Source organism: Balearica regulorum, chromosome 1 (genome assembly GCF_011004875.1).
Source record: "Balearica regulorum gibbericeps isolate bBalReg1 chromosome 1, bBalReg1.pri, whole genome shotgun sequence".
NCBI classification, from domain to species: Eukaryota; Metazoa; Chordata; class Aves; order Gruiformes; family Gruidae; genus Balearica; species Balearica regulorum.
The window spans coordinates 161,948,449-161,965,038 of NC_046184.1; the positions used below are offsets into that span (position 1 = coordinate 161,948,449).

A 16,590-nucleotide genomic window follows, 5' to 3' on the forward strand; every position below is an offset into this window, starting at 1 on the left:
CGGTTTCATCAGTGTTAGAGACAATGAGACAAATTGTCAACTAAGATAAACAAATGTGGTGCCAGGGATTTCTCCACAGAAATTTGCCAACTCAGTGGGGATCTGGTCCAGTCTTTGGACACGTAGGCTGTTAGTGAAACAATCATTAAGATATATGAAGCTATAGCAATTTTCCTGCAACAGGTTTCAGTGCCGCGGGTAAGTGTGTTCCTCTCTGCTGGGCTTATTTAATTCTGGAAAGGTGTCTAGGAGAGTCAGGAGGAGCCAGAAGCTCAGCAGTGCTCACGGATCAGAGGACTTTGAGGAGCCCGAGGAGCTGATGGGGAGAGGTGTGGGAAGCTGCGTATCGCGAGTTTGGCTGTGACTACAACGCGACCAGGAACCTGGAGCTTTGGAGATGTGTTTGTGAGGAAGATGAGAAATGACATTAGGAGAGTTTTACCCGCCTTGCTCCCATCTGTTCCTGCATATCTAATCTCAAAACCAACCGGTCGCCAGAGACTTGTGAGCCAGCAGAGCGAGAGAAAGGTGTCTCCTTGGGCCTTTTACCTGTGCCACCACCGCCCCTGCTGGCTAGCCATGCTACTGCAGTGGAAACCTGCCTGCCAGTCTGCCGGGTGAGAGAAACCGGTTAGGGCTGGGATGGACATAGAAGTCATACATGGATTTTCCTTCTTCGTTCCCAGATGTAAAAAGGCAAGCTTCAGGCTCCATTCATACTTTGTTGATGCTCCAGGCCAGATCTCATTGAGTGAGAAAGCCTGTTACAGGCTGCTCTGTAATGGCCTTACACATTGATAAGCACTGATAAACCAGCTTCAAACACCTTTCTCCAATACTTCGTTGTCATAAGTAAACATAGTATACAAACAAACTGCCAGCGAAGACAGACCTATGCCAAATCCATCTGATTTTGAAATACTATGTGTTGGCTGCAGAGCAAAAAAAGAAAGGCTTAATTCCTCCCTGCACAGCAGCGGTGAAATTGTGATCAGCAGGACTGCTGAGGATGGCGAGCAGCTTTGTGAGCTGTCGGTGGTGGTGTTTCTATCTCAAAGGAGAATTTAACTTCATGATAATTTTGACTCCAGCCCAGCGTTACCCTCTCTAAGAGGGTAAATGTGGTGCCTTCCTTGTGTGAATTTCAGTAACTGGCACGTAGGATGAGGTTTCACAAGTGGGTTACGCTGATCTCAGACTGTGTTGCTGCTGAAACGGAAGGTCCCATCTTTCTCTTTGCCTTCATCTTTCCACTGCCTCGCATTCGCCAGCTTTAGTCATCAAATGGCTGCTTGTGTGACTGGTGAAAACTAGTGTTTTCTTTCTTTTGCGGATGGTTGGTTTGTAGCTGGGTCAGCCACCTGATTTGACCACAGCTTTCTTTGCAGGAGGAGATGGGTTCTGGAAGGAAGGCTTTGGGAACATGTGGAGGTCCTCAAGCTGTAATATGGGCATCCTTCAGCGATATATTAGATCCTTCTCTGGCAGTGACTTTGGGGGGGGGGGGGCAGGGAAAAAAAAGCTTCCAGTTTCTATCTATCTCAGTGCTGCTGTATGTAGGCACTGAGGTTAGAAACACTTGCAGTGACGTGGGGTGGCATTGCAGTGTGCCTCGTACGCACTACCCGTAGGTTCTGTCAGAAGCCTCACCAGTGCGGAGTGTGGCTGTCCAGTGCAAAGAGGGGCTTGCCTGGAGTGCTTGTATGTTCAGACCAGCATTGGACTCAGTTCTAAGCTTCGGTAAGAAATACTCATTTTAGTGGGTGCATTGGACGCAATTGTTCCTGGTTAATGCAGGGACAGCTACTTTCTTTGTATCGAAGAGCCCGGATAAGACACTGCCTAAAAATCCTATGGATAGGTCGGAGGCAGGCCCATTCAGCGAGGCATCCCCACCGATATCGCTTTGAAATTCACTTTGTTATTTAGCTCCCCTCCTACCTGCCAGAACTGAGATTTGTTGGTCCTTGCATAACTCGGCAAGGCTTGTTTTTGCAGGCTTTTTCTGGATAAAAAGAAGGAACGGTAGCAGAGCGCTGTGGAAGAGACCTGGCTGGGGGGTGCAAGGTGAGACGAGGAAAGAGGATGAATTCCTGCCCCAATGTTTTGTCCAACCTGTGAAGTTTGTCCAGCCAGCCATAGCCTGGGACCGGCTCTGTATTTGATTTAGACCAATTTAAATAAATAATCATTAAAGAACAACAATCACCTGAGCCCTGATTCCCGACGAATGCAGAAATGAGTTTGTTATCTACACAGAACTATCTGGTTGGGTTGTTTGTGTCAGCTGAACATAATGCCTGGCAAGTTCACACCCAGCTATTTACATCTCTATGTTAAGCTCCAGGAGTATGTAAACTACAGAGAAATCATGCTTAAATTAACTGTGCTTAGCTTCCTCAACAGAGAAAATGGGGGGGGGGAAGAAATACAGAGAGAAGAAAAGCAAAATTTTCTTGTATAATTTTATCTCTAAATACCCTTACAGATCAAGTACCCACTGAATTATTTCTGATTTCTTGTTAGAATAATCACAAGTGCACAAATACACTAAGAATAAAGTTTCAGTGTGTTTTCTATTGTTAGACTTCCCATATCCCAGATTCCCCATCGTGTTCAGTCCTGTGTAGATAGTTACAGTAATGATCTTTTATTAACTTGGCTGGAATAACTGCCATGACTCTCAATAATGACATTAGTGTTTAGGTATTTGTATGTCTAAGCACTTACATAAGTAATCATATCACAATGTCAAGTTATTGTACTTATTATTTTGCAAATGTTACAACCGCCACCTCCTGTTAAACACAAAAAGAAAAAGGAAAAAAAAAAAGAAGAAGAAAAACGTCAGAGTGCCTGAAGGAATCCTGCCGGTTTTAATTTATTGTTTTGTCTTAAACTCTCTGTGCTGTGAGCCAAAATAAACTAATTGCATCTACGCTTTGAGGTAAAACTCTCCTGTTAAACTCATCTCTGCCTCTAAGAAAATCAAAACATCCATAAGCATCGCTGTGTTTGAAGGGATCGCACTAACACATACGGCAGGCAAAGAGAAAGGGATCCGTCCCTCTGAAGGAAAAGGATTATGTACTTTCAGACTTTCCAGCAATGGTAGGAACTGAAAGTTCAACAGACGCCTTATCTTTAAGATAACCAGTTGTGCCATTAAACAGGGAGAGAGATAAGCAGAGGATAGGTAACTGGCAACGAAGCGGTTTCATGAACTGGCCTTTTACCTAGGAAGACCTGAACTCAACAGTGAAGTCACAAAAGAGTTGGTTTGGCCAATTTAATTTACTGCCTGCCTCCACTGAACCTGGGAGGCAGCTTTGGAGAGCCCATGTATTTATTTCAGCAGACTTTGAGTGAGGTCTTTAGAGAATAAAGCATGCTTTCTGTATTTGCTATATCCCAGATCACTGGTTTTTTACAGCAAACAAGTAAACTACTTTTTATTTTCTATCTACCCATCACACACATAAAACCTGGGCAGGGGCGGGTGGGAATTGTGATAATCCTATTCCAGAAAAATCCCAACATTAATACTGATGTGGATTGTATGAAGGTGCTTTACACTTCACCTGTCCATGTAATGACCAGGAGAAGAAAAGGACACCAGTTTCACATTTTCCATGAGGCAACAGGAACATTTCCAATCATTTTAGTAGGCTGGGGTCATACCTTATGTTTGTGTTTCCATGAACTACATTTTAAAGTACAGCTCCACTGAAAGATAGCAGTTTTGTTGCTGTTTTTAACAGGGCCGCTATTTCAAATGAAGCAAGTGTGCTTTTTGGTCAAACACAGGCACTGCTATTACTTTGTTGTACAGCAGTATTAGCTCATCTAATAGGTATACTTGCAGCATTTTTATACGATTATAGCAATAGAGAAGATTATTCATTAATTACATTTTCTCCTGGGATTGAACAACTTTGTTAAACTACTTTTCAAACAGAAGGGCACTGACACGCTTTAAAAAAAAAAAAAAAAAGGTTTTTGGGTGAAAAGCAGAGGTAGTATATCTTGTGGCTAAGATGTGCTTCTTATCTTTCCGTGTGTTGCAAAAAGTAAGATACGGCACTCCTGACAATTCAGCAAAAGACCATGGCTGGGCCATCCACAAGTTTTCATTTTTGCATCATCCCCAGCTGCTTTCTGTTACACAAAGGCTATACGCACAAGAGAAAGTCCCTCTGAGGTAAGCTAGACCATAAATTCATAGTACATCATCTACACCATCGTAACTGCCGACCATCCCATATTCTTAACTTACAGTGCACGTGAGGTGGTGTGTACTTTTTTCCTCTGAAGGATAATTTCCAGTTATTTTCCTTCTTTCCTTTATCCCGAGTTTACCGTGCACATAGGCACTTATCGTTGAGGAGCTACGTGGGCATGTTCACATGCTAGCTCACACATACCAGCTTACCATGGAAACTCGTTCAGGTAACTCCTAGCCCAGCGGGACAGGGCTCCATTTGCAAAATGGAGTAAAGACCCAGATAAATCCAAGAAAATTGAACTTTATATAGTCTTTGTTATAACCATTGTTTAACCATCCTGCTTGGAAAAGAGTTGAAGCATTAGAAAACGGGAGGGGGTGAACAAGAAACAATGCAACAATTTGTTTCTATCATAAAGCATAAATGTGCTTTGGGCCGATTCCATTCAGAGTACACAGATATTTTCAAGGAATTTAGGGCATAAAATCCCATTGAATCTCCTTGAGGGAATTAAAATCAATGGAAATTAGGCACCCTCATACTTTAAAAGATCTGTGCTTAATTCTTTATAGCTCTTTTAGAAGATCCAAGTCTGAATTATTTACTTTCTGGGTAAATGAGTATTTTTGGCATGACCTTCTTCATACTCTATAAACAACATCTGATAAAATGTAAGAAAAAGACGACGAGAGAACTGAAAACCAAAAGAACTCCTTCTGGAAATTTTGATTTTATTTTTACCGTTGAACTGAAAAGGTGTCTCCAAGAATGCTGCAAAACTCCTTTCTCTTTTATAGATCTATTCCTTAACGTATGTTCTGGTCTCTTATTCTGTCTATAGAATCAGTAATAAAAGACAGATTTTCAATATGAAACACTAATGAAAAACGCCTTTATCTTTTACATCACTGATAATAAGCATCCTCACATGGGAGAATATTACAGAAGAAAATAATATGTCTGTAAAAGGTTATAAATGTCCTTGCATACTGCAGGCAAAGATACCCTAAACAAATTGTATGCGCCAAGGGCCAAATTTGTCACTGATTTGGTACACTATGAACAATTTTTTGCCAATACTATTGAACAGTGGTGACCCTTCCTTTTTTCATGCTGTGTAGCATAATGCAATTCAAATGACTTTCATCAAAATTTTAATATAAATTATAATACAATAATTTATAGAATTAAATATTCTAATTCTAGATCTAGGGAACACAGTTGGAAGAGAAACTCAGGTAGAAATTATGCAGAAAATGTGTTTTCATCAGAGATTTGAAACAAAATAGAAAGGTGATAAAGTGGGGGGAGAAAAAGCAAAGCTGTGTCAGGAACAGGACTTCTCACAGACAGCGATAAAATTGTGCTAAGAAAGAGGAGGCCAACTGAACCAGATTTTAAAAAACAAACAAACAAAAAATAAACAAAACAAAACAAAAAATTTCTTTGGCATGTCGATGGAAGACATGCTCAGATACAAGCATTTCGGCAACGGGGCAGGGTGGCGGCAGCGGTGCGGGTCACACGCGTGGGTACAAGAGGAACAGCGACGATGCAGGCTGAACCAGCAGAATGCCTGGGCTCTGAAGAGCAGAAAGGATCACATGAAGAACTAAGTTAAAGTTGATTCTTCCCATGCCATAGACCCATACAAAGCCAGGCAGAAGAAAACTCCTGTCCTAGGGCATTGTCACTCTTGCCAAATTAGTCTCACTTGTTCTTAACATCCCTCCCCGTTCCCACAGCCTCCCCAGGCAACAGGAGGCTCTATGTATCTATGTATCTCACTACTTGCAAATTGTTTTTTTCCAGCATTTAACTTGAATTCACATCTTAAGCTCATTGCCTCTTGTTTATCCCCACAAACACAATTTAATCCCATCATCTTTGCATTTACCTTTTATAACCTTAAAGACCATTTTGTCTCCTAAGTCTCCTCCTCTCCAGTCTAAGTAACAACTCTGCTTTCAATCTTATCTTGTAAAGCACATTTTTCAGACCGCTGATCAGTCCTGCTGCATTCTGTCCAATGACTCTGCATCTTTCTTGAAGTCCAATACTGGAAAAACTACTCCATCAGAAGCCTTTATGATGCTGTAGAAATAAGAGAGTTCAGTGTTTCATAGCTCTAATTATTTTTATTATTCTATTTGCTTATTATGAGATGATTATACACACCTGTCAAGCATTCATAAGGACAAATTATTCAAAATAATAGATTATTCCTTAAAAAAGAGAAAAAATCTAATTTGGGGTATAAAAAAGTATTATTTTGTTGTTGTTGTTATTATTATTATTATTATTAATGGTGGTGGTTCCACTTAAGTGCAAAAAAAAAAAAAAAAAAAACCCTAGGCAATGTTTATCACAGAAAGATTCAGCTATTCAACTGACTTCAGAAAATGAGGATCATTTCTGATCCTGAGGTTCAATGTCCATGCCAAGGGAAGCCGTTATATATCCTGCTGTGGAAAATGAAAAGTCTATTGTGAGGATAATGCAAAGCCTAGCAGAATCCCAAAAGCTGTGTTAAGGATGGGCAACCACAAACTCCCCTGTCCCTGCTTTTTGACTACCTATGCCAAAATATAGTCACAGAGCACCCACAAAGGGGAAGGAGTCCTTTCCCAGCAGAACATTCGTGCAGAGGCAGAAGTGCCTTTTCTACCGTCATGGAGAAAAGCTCATCCTGAAGCATTTATTTTAAGTAGATGCAAAAAGTGGAATTGTCAGCTGTCTGAATCAAGAACACTACATTTCATCCATTTTATGCTGTCAGGGTCTAGCTGATCTGGGCTGAACTAGACTCTTCACAGACCACACTCCCATTTTGCACTTGAGGAGCATCTTCCAGTTTAGTCTCATCTGAAACTGCTCCACGATGGAAACCAAAGTACGGTGAGTGAGCACAGTGAAGAGATTTGCTTGGAAAGCTGTGGCACTGTTGATCTGAGCTAAAATGCAGGTGCAGGTACTAATGTAGGTGTGGGGTGTACGTGTATAGGCACCCTCAGTATTTAACTCCTCTGATCACTACAACTGGCTCGTGATCATTAACTTTGAACTTTCCTGAGTGACTTGGTATTAAAGAAGACACATTTTGAGTCCTCCTAACCGAAAAGAACCCAGAAATTGGCCATTGTTATAGATAAGCAAGACACTTCCATAAAGAAGTAAAGTCCATCAATTTATGTCCAGAAAGAGACATAAATTCTTTCCATTATGACCCTCCATTCCCTATTTGTTTGTAGTCAATTAAAAAGTCATTATAATCAGAAGGCAAACAGCAAAGGCTTACGCTTAGCTCTTCTTCAGAGGGGAATGGCCCATATATTTAATTCTGATCTTATTTTTAGCCTCCTTGTATGCACTTACAAATCCTGAAATGCCTGCTAAAGGTTTTCAAACCACAATCTTATCCAGTGAAATCGAAGACCTTGTCTTCGAAATTGCATAGATTTTTTTGGGGACCTGCCTAGCACCCGTGACTAGCAAAACAACCTTGTGTGGTTTATGGTTATGAATCATGCTTCAACAAAACTAGACTAGTTATTAAAATGTATTTATTCCAGGAAAAAAATCCTCTATGCCTGCTGGACAGCCCTAAGAAGTGAACTAAGATGATCATTGTCAGTGTAAAATTTCAGTCGTAAAAATCGTCAGAGATCTCTCCCTCTGAAAAGATCTCTTGGTTAAAAAGCTTCACGATCCACTCCAAGAACACCAGATCTAATTTCCCTTTGCGCAGCGAGGATCCCTTTGCAGAACAGTCTCCTACCTGCTAGATTAGAGGGCACTCAGCCCTCCCTCCTTGGCTGCCCACTGGTCAACAGAAAAGGTGAATGAATGGGTCAGAAGGTAAGGGAGTGAGAGCAGCCCAGGATGTGGGCACATCAGTCAAGGATTCCTGACCTTTGTCCAGGGACCAGCGACATTTTAAGAGCTTGTGAATACAAAGCAGCCTGTAGTAGATACACCAAAAAGCAAGGCTCCCCTTTCCTAACAGTGAACTATAAAAGCACATGACACATTCTGTACAAGGCAGTGACACTGCAACATTAAGGTCCATTTCTTTGGAAAAAAGGAACCACGAGCACTGCTCAGCTCCTTTGAAGAAAAGCTATGGGAGATTCCTCAAACTGGAAAACTGGGACCCTGGACAGCCAGCAGTCTCCATCCACATCAGCTCTGATTTCATCACGCGAGGGAGGGGAAGCTTACACATTCGCATTACTTGATGAGCTTTAGGCAGTAGCTCCTTGTGCTTGAGAGGTATTTACCTGCCCTTTCTGGAACATCCAAGCCTGCCCAGGAACTCTTCAGTGAGGCTAATTCTCACCTTCACATCCCCAGACAGGGACTAGTCATCTAGCAGTCGGGGACTAGCATGTAACCACCCAACTCCTCCTTTGTTCTAAGACTTCCTTGTCTGCTGTTCTGAGGCTAAGAGGATTAAAAAGCAGCAAAAAAATTGAGTTATTAAAGTACATGAAAATAGCTTGGATTACAAACGGAGTGCACGCAGACTAGATAAATTCTATCTAGTCTCTTAGAAAATCAGAATAGGTTTTCTTTTATGGCTAAAAGTAGTAAGGACCCCGTCACCACCCGGTCCTCGGACCTGCCACTGACGGTTTTGTGAGATCTACGTCTGGTGTTCCTGTAAGAGCAACCCAGCTGTCCTAAAGCACAGAGACAAAGATTGGGGTTTGCTTTTAAAATAATAGCACATTAAATAACACATACAAAAAAAGCAGAACGTATTCTACCCGTACCGAAATCGTCACATTTAATTTTCAGAAAAGTGCAGGACTTCGCTAAGCTTCCCCAACCAGTAAAAACTTTGTTAATTCTCTTTTAACTTAAAATAGCATACCCAATAAAACAATGTTTTTATTATAAAAAGTTTACTCTCCAGCTGAGCATTTGAGTGCCAAGTTCCATCCAGAATCACACTTTCACAGCCAAATTAGAAACTATAAACTTAGAAACCAGTGTTTTATGATAGAATCCTTTGCCAGGCACTTCACTAGAGCTTGGGCTACCAGCTGCTCTAATAATAAGCGAATGTTATTGAAAAATAATAATACCGTGCATTTGGAAGCACTCTGTAAAAGCAAATGAATGAATTGAGCGTATTACGCACAATAAAGAGCTCACGGGGTAAAACTCCCACGCTCGCTACAGGTGTACTCGACTTCGCAAGAGGGAAAAGACTTAGGAGAGCTCACAAACCTGCCAAACTCCATCCAAGCAGAAAAGTTACCCGGGCAAGTGTGTTTAAGATACATACCAGCGTGCCCGGCAAATTCTGGACAGCTGCAAGTGACGTTGAATCGGTGGCCGATACGCAAAGCAAAACGTCAGCTTCTGAAGTTAGCGTACGGAAACTCGGAAGCGCACCGAGCAAGCCGTGAAAAAGCGATGTGGTTCTGCACATCCAGGGGAGCGATGGGGCTGCTGAGCCCGTGAGTCAGCTTTTCGGGCGGGAGGCACGGTGAGGCGGAGATCGCTATCGGGCTAACCGCTGTTCTTCGCCTCCTTTTTTTATCTCTTTGACTTGCCACCTGATTATTAAGCTTAAAGAAAAATTAGGAGGAAAGGAGCTCGCTTCCTCGAAACTCCCTTTAAACTCGGCTTTAGAAATACGAGCAGCATCGTAAAGCTGCGCGCACCAGAAGTTGAGGTGGGGTTTGGTCAGAATAAGAGAAACCGGACCGTATTTGGAGCGGGACGTAATTGCTTACGGTAGATGTAAGCAACCTGGCAGAATTAACATGCCGCTATGGAGAAGATAGTCTAAACCCCTCTCCAATATTTTTAAAAGCATTTTGATCTCACTCGGTGGAATACAGCACTGCATTCTGGAAATTCTTGTTTAGCCTCCGTGTGATAACGCATCTGCTCGGGTGGTTCCTTCCCACCCACCCCCCACCCCCCCGATAGCAGAAGGAAAGATTGCGCCCTTGAATTTGCATGCGCCAGGAATTGACAGGTCAAAGGCAAGTAAATCACATTATACACGATTGTATTGTTATTGTATCGATAACAACGCATTATCAGAACAATTAACACACTCGCGAAACTACGCGGAGATCACGGTCGTGGTTTAACAAAAATCCAGATAAGTAACTAAACTCCGATAAAGCCTTCACTTTTTGTGTTTGGGGATTTGAAGACTCGTGTGTGTGTGTGTCTGCGTGTATGTGCGCTGTGCAGGCAGCCGCTCCGCATCGCACAGCGGCTGCGGGTCTCCCCGCGGGGAGAACAGCCTCCCCCCCCCCCCACGCCGGGGCTGCCTCAAACCGGGGGGGGGGGGGGGGAGACCTGGGACCCTCCAGCCGCTCCTACCCCTAGTCCAACCTTGCTTTAAGAGGAACTTAGAGTTCGATAAGATAAAGAGTTTCCGTCACTTTGTGCAAACCGTCTTGAAAGCAGGTCACTAGAGAAAGGCAGACCTCCTTCAACTGCAAGCATCGCTGAAATAACCGCATGTGTGTGTTTTAGTAACCAGTGGTTACCGCAAGCGTTGGGGGGGGGGGGGGGGGGAGGCGAAGGGGGAAGCACTTTGGAAACGAGACCTTCGAATATAGTATTTCATTTGCAACTAGAAAAATATACTTGAGCCAGTACAGAGACATTTATGGATTTCGGTCTGTGAAACATTCGTATACATTAATATATGGCCAATAAATTCTGTTACCGTTTTCACTCTTTGGAGCACTGAAGCGTAATCAGAAACATGAGCAGATGAAGTCATGGGCTTGCAAATGGCGACATTTTTGGAAGATAGCAGTCCATGAGTTGAGGCATCTTCTCTGCTGGAAGTTATGCAAGTGCCTGTTTTTAAGAGCAGTTCACCTGTACGCGATCCTGTGGGGACCTGCGAGTTGGTGGTTCTGCTGTCCTCGGAGAACTGCAGGGCAAGTGGTGAGCACCCAACCCAAGGAACCTCCCCGGAGCCTGTGCCGACACCCGTGGCCGTGGCTTAGAGCCCTTCGCCATGCAGTTTCTGTGGAACAGCCGCCCGGTCTGCCTGCACCTTGCTTTGCCATTTGCGGGCGTGCAGATCAAGAGCTGCTGGCCCAGCGGGTTCAATCAGCAGCAGCCTTGGCGCGGCGGTGCCCACGGACTGGCCCACGGGCAGAAAGTTCGTGGTGGGGGGCATTCATCTGTGCAGGGACTGCCAACCGGGGGGCTTACCCATGTGCCCGCCTTGAGTGCTTCACGCGGCTCTGTCGCGACACCGGAACGTCGCGGTCCCCTCTACACCGCGCCTCGCTCTCGCACCGAGGGGTACACAAGCGGAGGGAGCGGGGTCGTGAGAGAAGCAGCGTGGCTGGCGTGAAGAGCGGGGAAAGAGCCTCGCTGGAGCCGAGCCCACTCGCGGGGTGAGCCCTTACTCCCCGCGTTGCTCCCCGTGCTCCGGGGGCGTTGGCGGGAGCGGGGCCGGGGGTGCCTTGGTGGTGGCAACAGAGAGTCGCTGCTGCTTCTTCCCCCCCCGCCCCGAGCACCCTCCAGTAGATGTTACTGGTTCTCACCCTGCTGATGGCGGCGGCTGGGGACGTACAAACCGCGCTCTCGCCTCCCCCTGAAGTGAATTGGTCCGGGCGCTTTCCCGCTGGCAGCCACGATGCGAGGGGAAGTCGGTCACGCCGGCATCCGATCTGTGCGGAGAGAGCCAGGGGATTAGTCCTCGCCTCTTAGAAGTCAAACACAATAACGTTACATGTGAACGAGCGAAATAGGAAATCGCTTCCCTGATCAAACGAGAGGATTTTACGGAGTTGAAAATACTGGGTGCTCATCTCAAAGCGGGGAATTGCTGGCCGATGGGCTGATAACCTGACCTCCAGGGCAGAGGAACCACCTGCACCGGGTTGAACCCCTCTTGGTAGGGCTCCCACCTTACACCCTTTCCCCGCTAAGCCTAAACGCCAGCCAACGCCGGTAGATATCTTAATCTCCCCGCTTTTGACAACCGATGGGAACTTTTTTTTTTTTTTTTTTTTTTTTTTTTTACACGGCTAAATGGATTGTAGGAGGTCAAACGTTGGCAAGGTGGCTTTGGAGATTGAGAGAATTACTACGTTTAAGTAGTAGTAAACGGGTCGTAAAACACGAAGCAGGAGAATATGTGGTTTGTAGAGGAGCTGCTCGGTATTTTTCAGAGGACTTTTACGGCCGGGACCGGCGGCCGTGGGACCGGGCGGGCTCCCAGGCGGGGAGGGGGCCGGAGGACACCCGCCGGTGGCTGGCCAGTTGAGGTTTCTTCCCCAAGGTCCCGACACCCCAGGAGGTGCGGGAGGCAGGGGGTGGGTGGCGGGAGGAGGTGCGTTGCGGCGGTAAGGAAGGCGCGAAGCCCGGCGCCCGGGGATGGCCGGAGGATGGAGCGGGCTCCCGGGGAGAGAAGCCCGGACGGGGCGACGGCGGGCGGCGTGGCAAACAAGTCCTCGCGGCGGCCGGACAAACCTCCCCACGGAGATTTTTCCCGGAGCTCCCCGGCCCCTGGAGCGGGTCCGGCGGGGGGCTCGGTGGCGTTCCCGGGGGGGAAGAGGGGAGGACAACTGCCACCCCACTCGTGCATCGACCCCGGGAACACCAGCTCCGGGAGGCTGCTGCCAGCCCGGGAAAGAGTTAATGGTTTATTGGAGTCGGCACTTCCACATACCACAGGGGTAAGTCAAAACCGACCCGTCGAAGTGCAAACAAGGCGAGCAAGTTCACCCTGATTGACAGGCAGCCGGTGAGGAACACAGTCGGACAGCTCGGGCTGCGGGGAGTGCGAAGCGGAGTGCCGAGCGGCCAAGAAAACACGCGTGGGTTTTCTCGGGGCGCCACTGGAGGCACGCTGCTGCCCGCGCCGGGGGCGTGGGGATGCTCTCCGAGCAGGCGGGCTCTGCCCCTCGGCCGGGCGACCCGACCGCTTCACCAGCCCTCCGCAGGGAAAACCCGTAAACACACAAAAAGATACTCCGCTGGCACCGGGCGAGCGCATCCCCCCGCCCCCCACGGTCCCGGGCAGCGCGCGGGGCAGCGGCGGGCACCGGCGGCGGGCGTGGCGGGACGCAGCGCGCATGCGTTCCACCCGGCCCCGCCCCTCCCCGACCTGCCGGGCCGCCAAGGGAGGCGGGGAAAGCGGAGGCCCCGCCCCTCCCGTCGCGAGGCCCCGCCCCTCCCTGCCCGCCCTGCCCGCGGCGCGGGCAGGCCGCATGCAAACATATAGGGCGGCGCGCGGCGCGGAGGCATGCAGAGCGCGCGCGTTACCTGCCGCCGCGCCGACGGGGCGAGAGGAGGGGGCGAGTGCGCCGGCTGCAAACCCCACCGCGGACTTTATAACCGGGTCGGCTGCCCGCCGGGCGCGGACCGCCGAGCATTTTAATTAGGACCCCCCCCCTCCCTCCCTCCTCCGCCTCCTTCGCCGCCGCCGCCTCCTCCTCCTCCCTCCGCCCCCCGCCGCTCCCGCCCGCCCCGCCGCCCCTCCGAGTCGGCGGCCAAGAAAACCCAGAGAGACCTGGCGGCTGCCGGAGAAGGGGGAGCCGCGCGGCAGGCGGAGCGCCCCGCAGCCCGCCCGAAACTTGGCGAAGTTTGTCCGGCGGCGGAAACCAGGAGGCCGCGGCGCCCGGCGGCCGCTTGCGACCGGCGGCCGGCGAGTATGTGCGAGGAGCGGGCGGCTCGCCGCGCCCCCGCGGGCGGAGCGGGGCGGCTGTGAGCGGGGCGGCCCGCGCCCCCGGGGCCTCCCCGCAGCGCCTGAGCCGCCCCGGACCCCGTCCCGCCCGGCCCCGCACCGCGCCGCGGCGGGCAGCCCCCCGAGCTCCGCGGGCGGCGATGGCTTCGGGAGGGCTCTGACCGCCGCCCCGTCCGGGGCTCGCCGCCGCACCGAAGACCGCCGAGGAGCATCGCGCCCGCAGCGAAGCGAGGACTTCCCCCCCCCCCCTACCCCCGCCCCGCGTCGCTCGCCTGCCGCCGGCTCCCGCCCTCGCCGTCGAGACTTCTCAGCGGTCCCGCCTGGACTCCGGCCGCTGCCGCTCGCGGGGAGCCCCGAGGAAGAGCCCTGGCCCGGAGATCGGCGGCGCGGAAAGAGGCTCCGTGGCCCGGGCGGGGAGCGGCGCCCGTCCCGCCCGCGCCGCCCGCCGCAGCGCCCTGACGGCCGGGCGCCGCCGCCGCTCGGCAGCGCCCCGCGCCCGGAGCGGGGCCGCCGGGGTCCTCCGCCCCGCACCCGCCGGAGCCGGTGCCACCGCGCCGGGGCACCCGCCGAGATTGCTTTTGGAGGAGCGGAGCGCGGCGGGGGCGAGGAGGAGGAGGAGGCGGGAGAGGCGCCCGGAGGAGGCGGCCGCCAGCGCGGGGCGGGCGGCGGCTCGCCGGGGCGGCGAGGGGACACCATGTCCAAGCCGGTGGATCACGTCAAGAGGCCGATGAACGCTTTCATGGTGTGGTCGCGGGCGCAGCGGCGGAAGATGGCCCAGGAGAACCCCAAGATGCACAACTCGGAGATCAGCAAGCGCCTCGGCGCCGAGTGGAAGCTGCTGACCGAGTCGGAAAAGCGGCCCTTCATCGACGAGGCCAAGCGGCTGCGGGCCATGCACATGAAGGAGCACCCCGACTACAAGTACCGGCCCCGGCGGAAGCCAAAGACGCTGCTCAAGAAGGACAAGTTCGCCTTCCCCGTGCCCTACGGGCTGGGCGGCGTGGCGGACCACGAGCACCCGCACGGTCTGAAGGCGGGCGGGCTGCACGGCGGCGCGGCCGGCGGGCTGGTGCCCGAGTCGCTGCTGGCCAACCCCGAGAAGGCGGCGGCGGCCGCCGCTGCCGCCGCCGCCCGCGTCTTCTTCCCCCAGTCGGCCGCCGCCGCTGCCGCCGCCGCCGCCGCTGCCGCCGCCAGCAGCCCCTACTCCCTGCTGGACCTGGGCTCCAAAATGGCCGAGATCTCCTCCTCCTCTTCTTCCTCAGGCTCGGGGCTGCCCTACGCCTCCTCGCTGGGCTATCCCGGCGCCGGCGGGGCGGGCGCCTTCCACGGGGCCGCCGCTGCCGCCGCCGCCGCCGCGGCCGCCGCCGGGGGGCACACGCACTCGCACCCGTCGCCCGGTAACCCGGGCTACATGATCCCCTGCAACTGCAGCGCCTGGCCCGGCCCGGGGCTGCAGCCGCCGCTGGCCTACATCCTTCTGCCGGGCATGGGCAAGCCCCAGCTGGACCCTTACCCCGCAGCTTACGCCGCGGCCCTATGACCCGCGGCCGAGGGATGCCCGCTCAGAGCCCCGGCGCCCGCCTGGATGGGTGCCGGTCCATACGTGCGGCCGGGGAGGGGGCGATCCGCCGCCGGGGCCGCGGGAAGCGGGGGGGGGGGGGGGGCCGGGGCCGGGGCAGGCGGCGGTGGGAAGAGCCGGGGCCGCAGCCGACCTGTTGCGCGTCGCCCGCCGAGAGGCGAGTCCCCCGCCCGCCGCCCCGCGTAGAGCTTGTGTGTGTTGCATGCGGTCTTTGCAGATAGCCGAGCTGAAAAAGAAGAGGAAAAAAAGAAAAAAGAAAAAAAAAAAAGAAGAAAAAAAAAATCCGACCCGCCCTGCCCCCAAAAGTGTTTAATCGGGACAGACACGGGGAGCTCCGTCCCTCCGCCGGCTTCTCCTCGCCGCGCTGCTCTTTCTTCGGCCGCGGGCTTTCCGCTCCCTCCCTCCGCTCCCCACGTCCCGCGCGGTGCCGAACTCGGAAAAGTCCCGCTGCAGCACCGCAGCCGCCGAAAAGGGGGGGGGGGGGGGGCGAGAAGGCGGGGCAGAGGCCCGGTCATGGTGGGGCAGGGCGAGGTGCGGCCCCCGTAAAGGAGAGGGCCGCTGTGTGCGTGGTTCGTAGCCCCTCGTGGACGAGCGGGAGCGGGAACCACGCAAAGAAAGAGTCAGCGGTGTGGGATGCTGCCCGTCCCCCTCCGCGACCTGTCCCGCGTGGGTTCCTGCCGTCCGGGACGCTGACAGGCGCGGGTCGTGATTTCCACGAGAGGAAAGACGCGTGGCTCTCGGTCCCCGTGTCGTCGTCCCTCCCCCCTCCAGTCATTAAGTCTCACCCTCGGACTGTAAATTTGTATATCTCTGTGGAAACGTTAGATCTCGGATTGAAAAACTCTGTTACTTACTTCGCCCACGGTCGATTCAGTTTTAACCTGAGGAAAGAAAAAGAAAAGAAAAAAAAAAAAAAAGAAAAAGAAAAAGAAAAGGAATGCCTTTCAAAGGGAATAAGAATATTGCGGGACCGCTCGGGGGTCGCAATATTATCTAAGGTTAAATCAGACTTTTTTGTCTGAGTGATAATTATCTATTTATTATTTAGCTGAACTGAAACAGAGCTTTGCTTTGACAGAAGAGTATTCTCATTTAAA

At 51.1% G+C, this 16,590-nt stretch overlaps 1 protein-coding gene across 1 annotated transcript in view; it reads left to right on the forward strand.

The window, feature by feature from the left end:
* Positions 1-13,647: 13,647 nt before the first annotated feature.
* SOX21 (SRY-box transcription factor 21) overlaps positions 13,648-16,590 on the forward strand; it is a 3,556-nt gene continuing 613 nt past the window's right edge. Inside the window, exon 1 of the mRNA XM_075741455.1 lies at positions 13,648-16,590. This exon is cut by the window's right edge and continues 613 nt beyond it. Within this exon, the coding sequence (XP_075597570.1) occupies positions 14,609-15,454 (846 nt within the window). The 5' untranslated portion in view covers positions 13,648-14,608 and the 3' untranslated portion in view covers positions 15,455-16,590.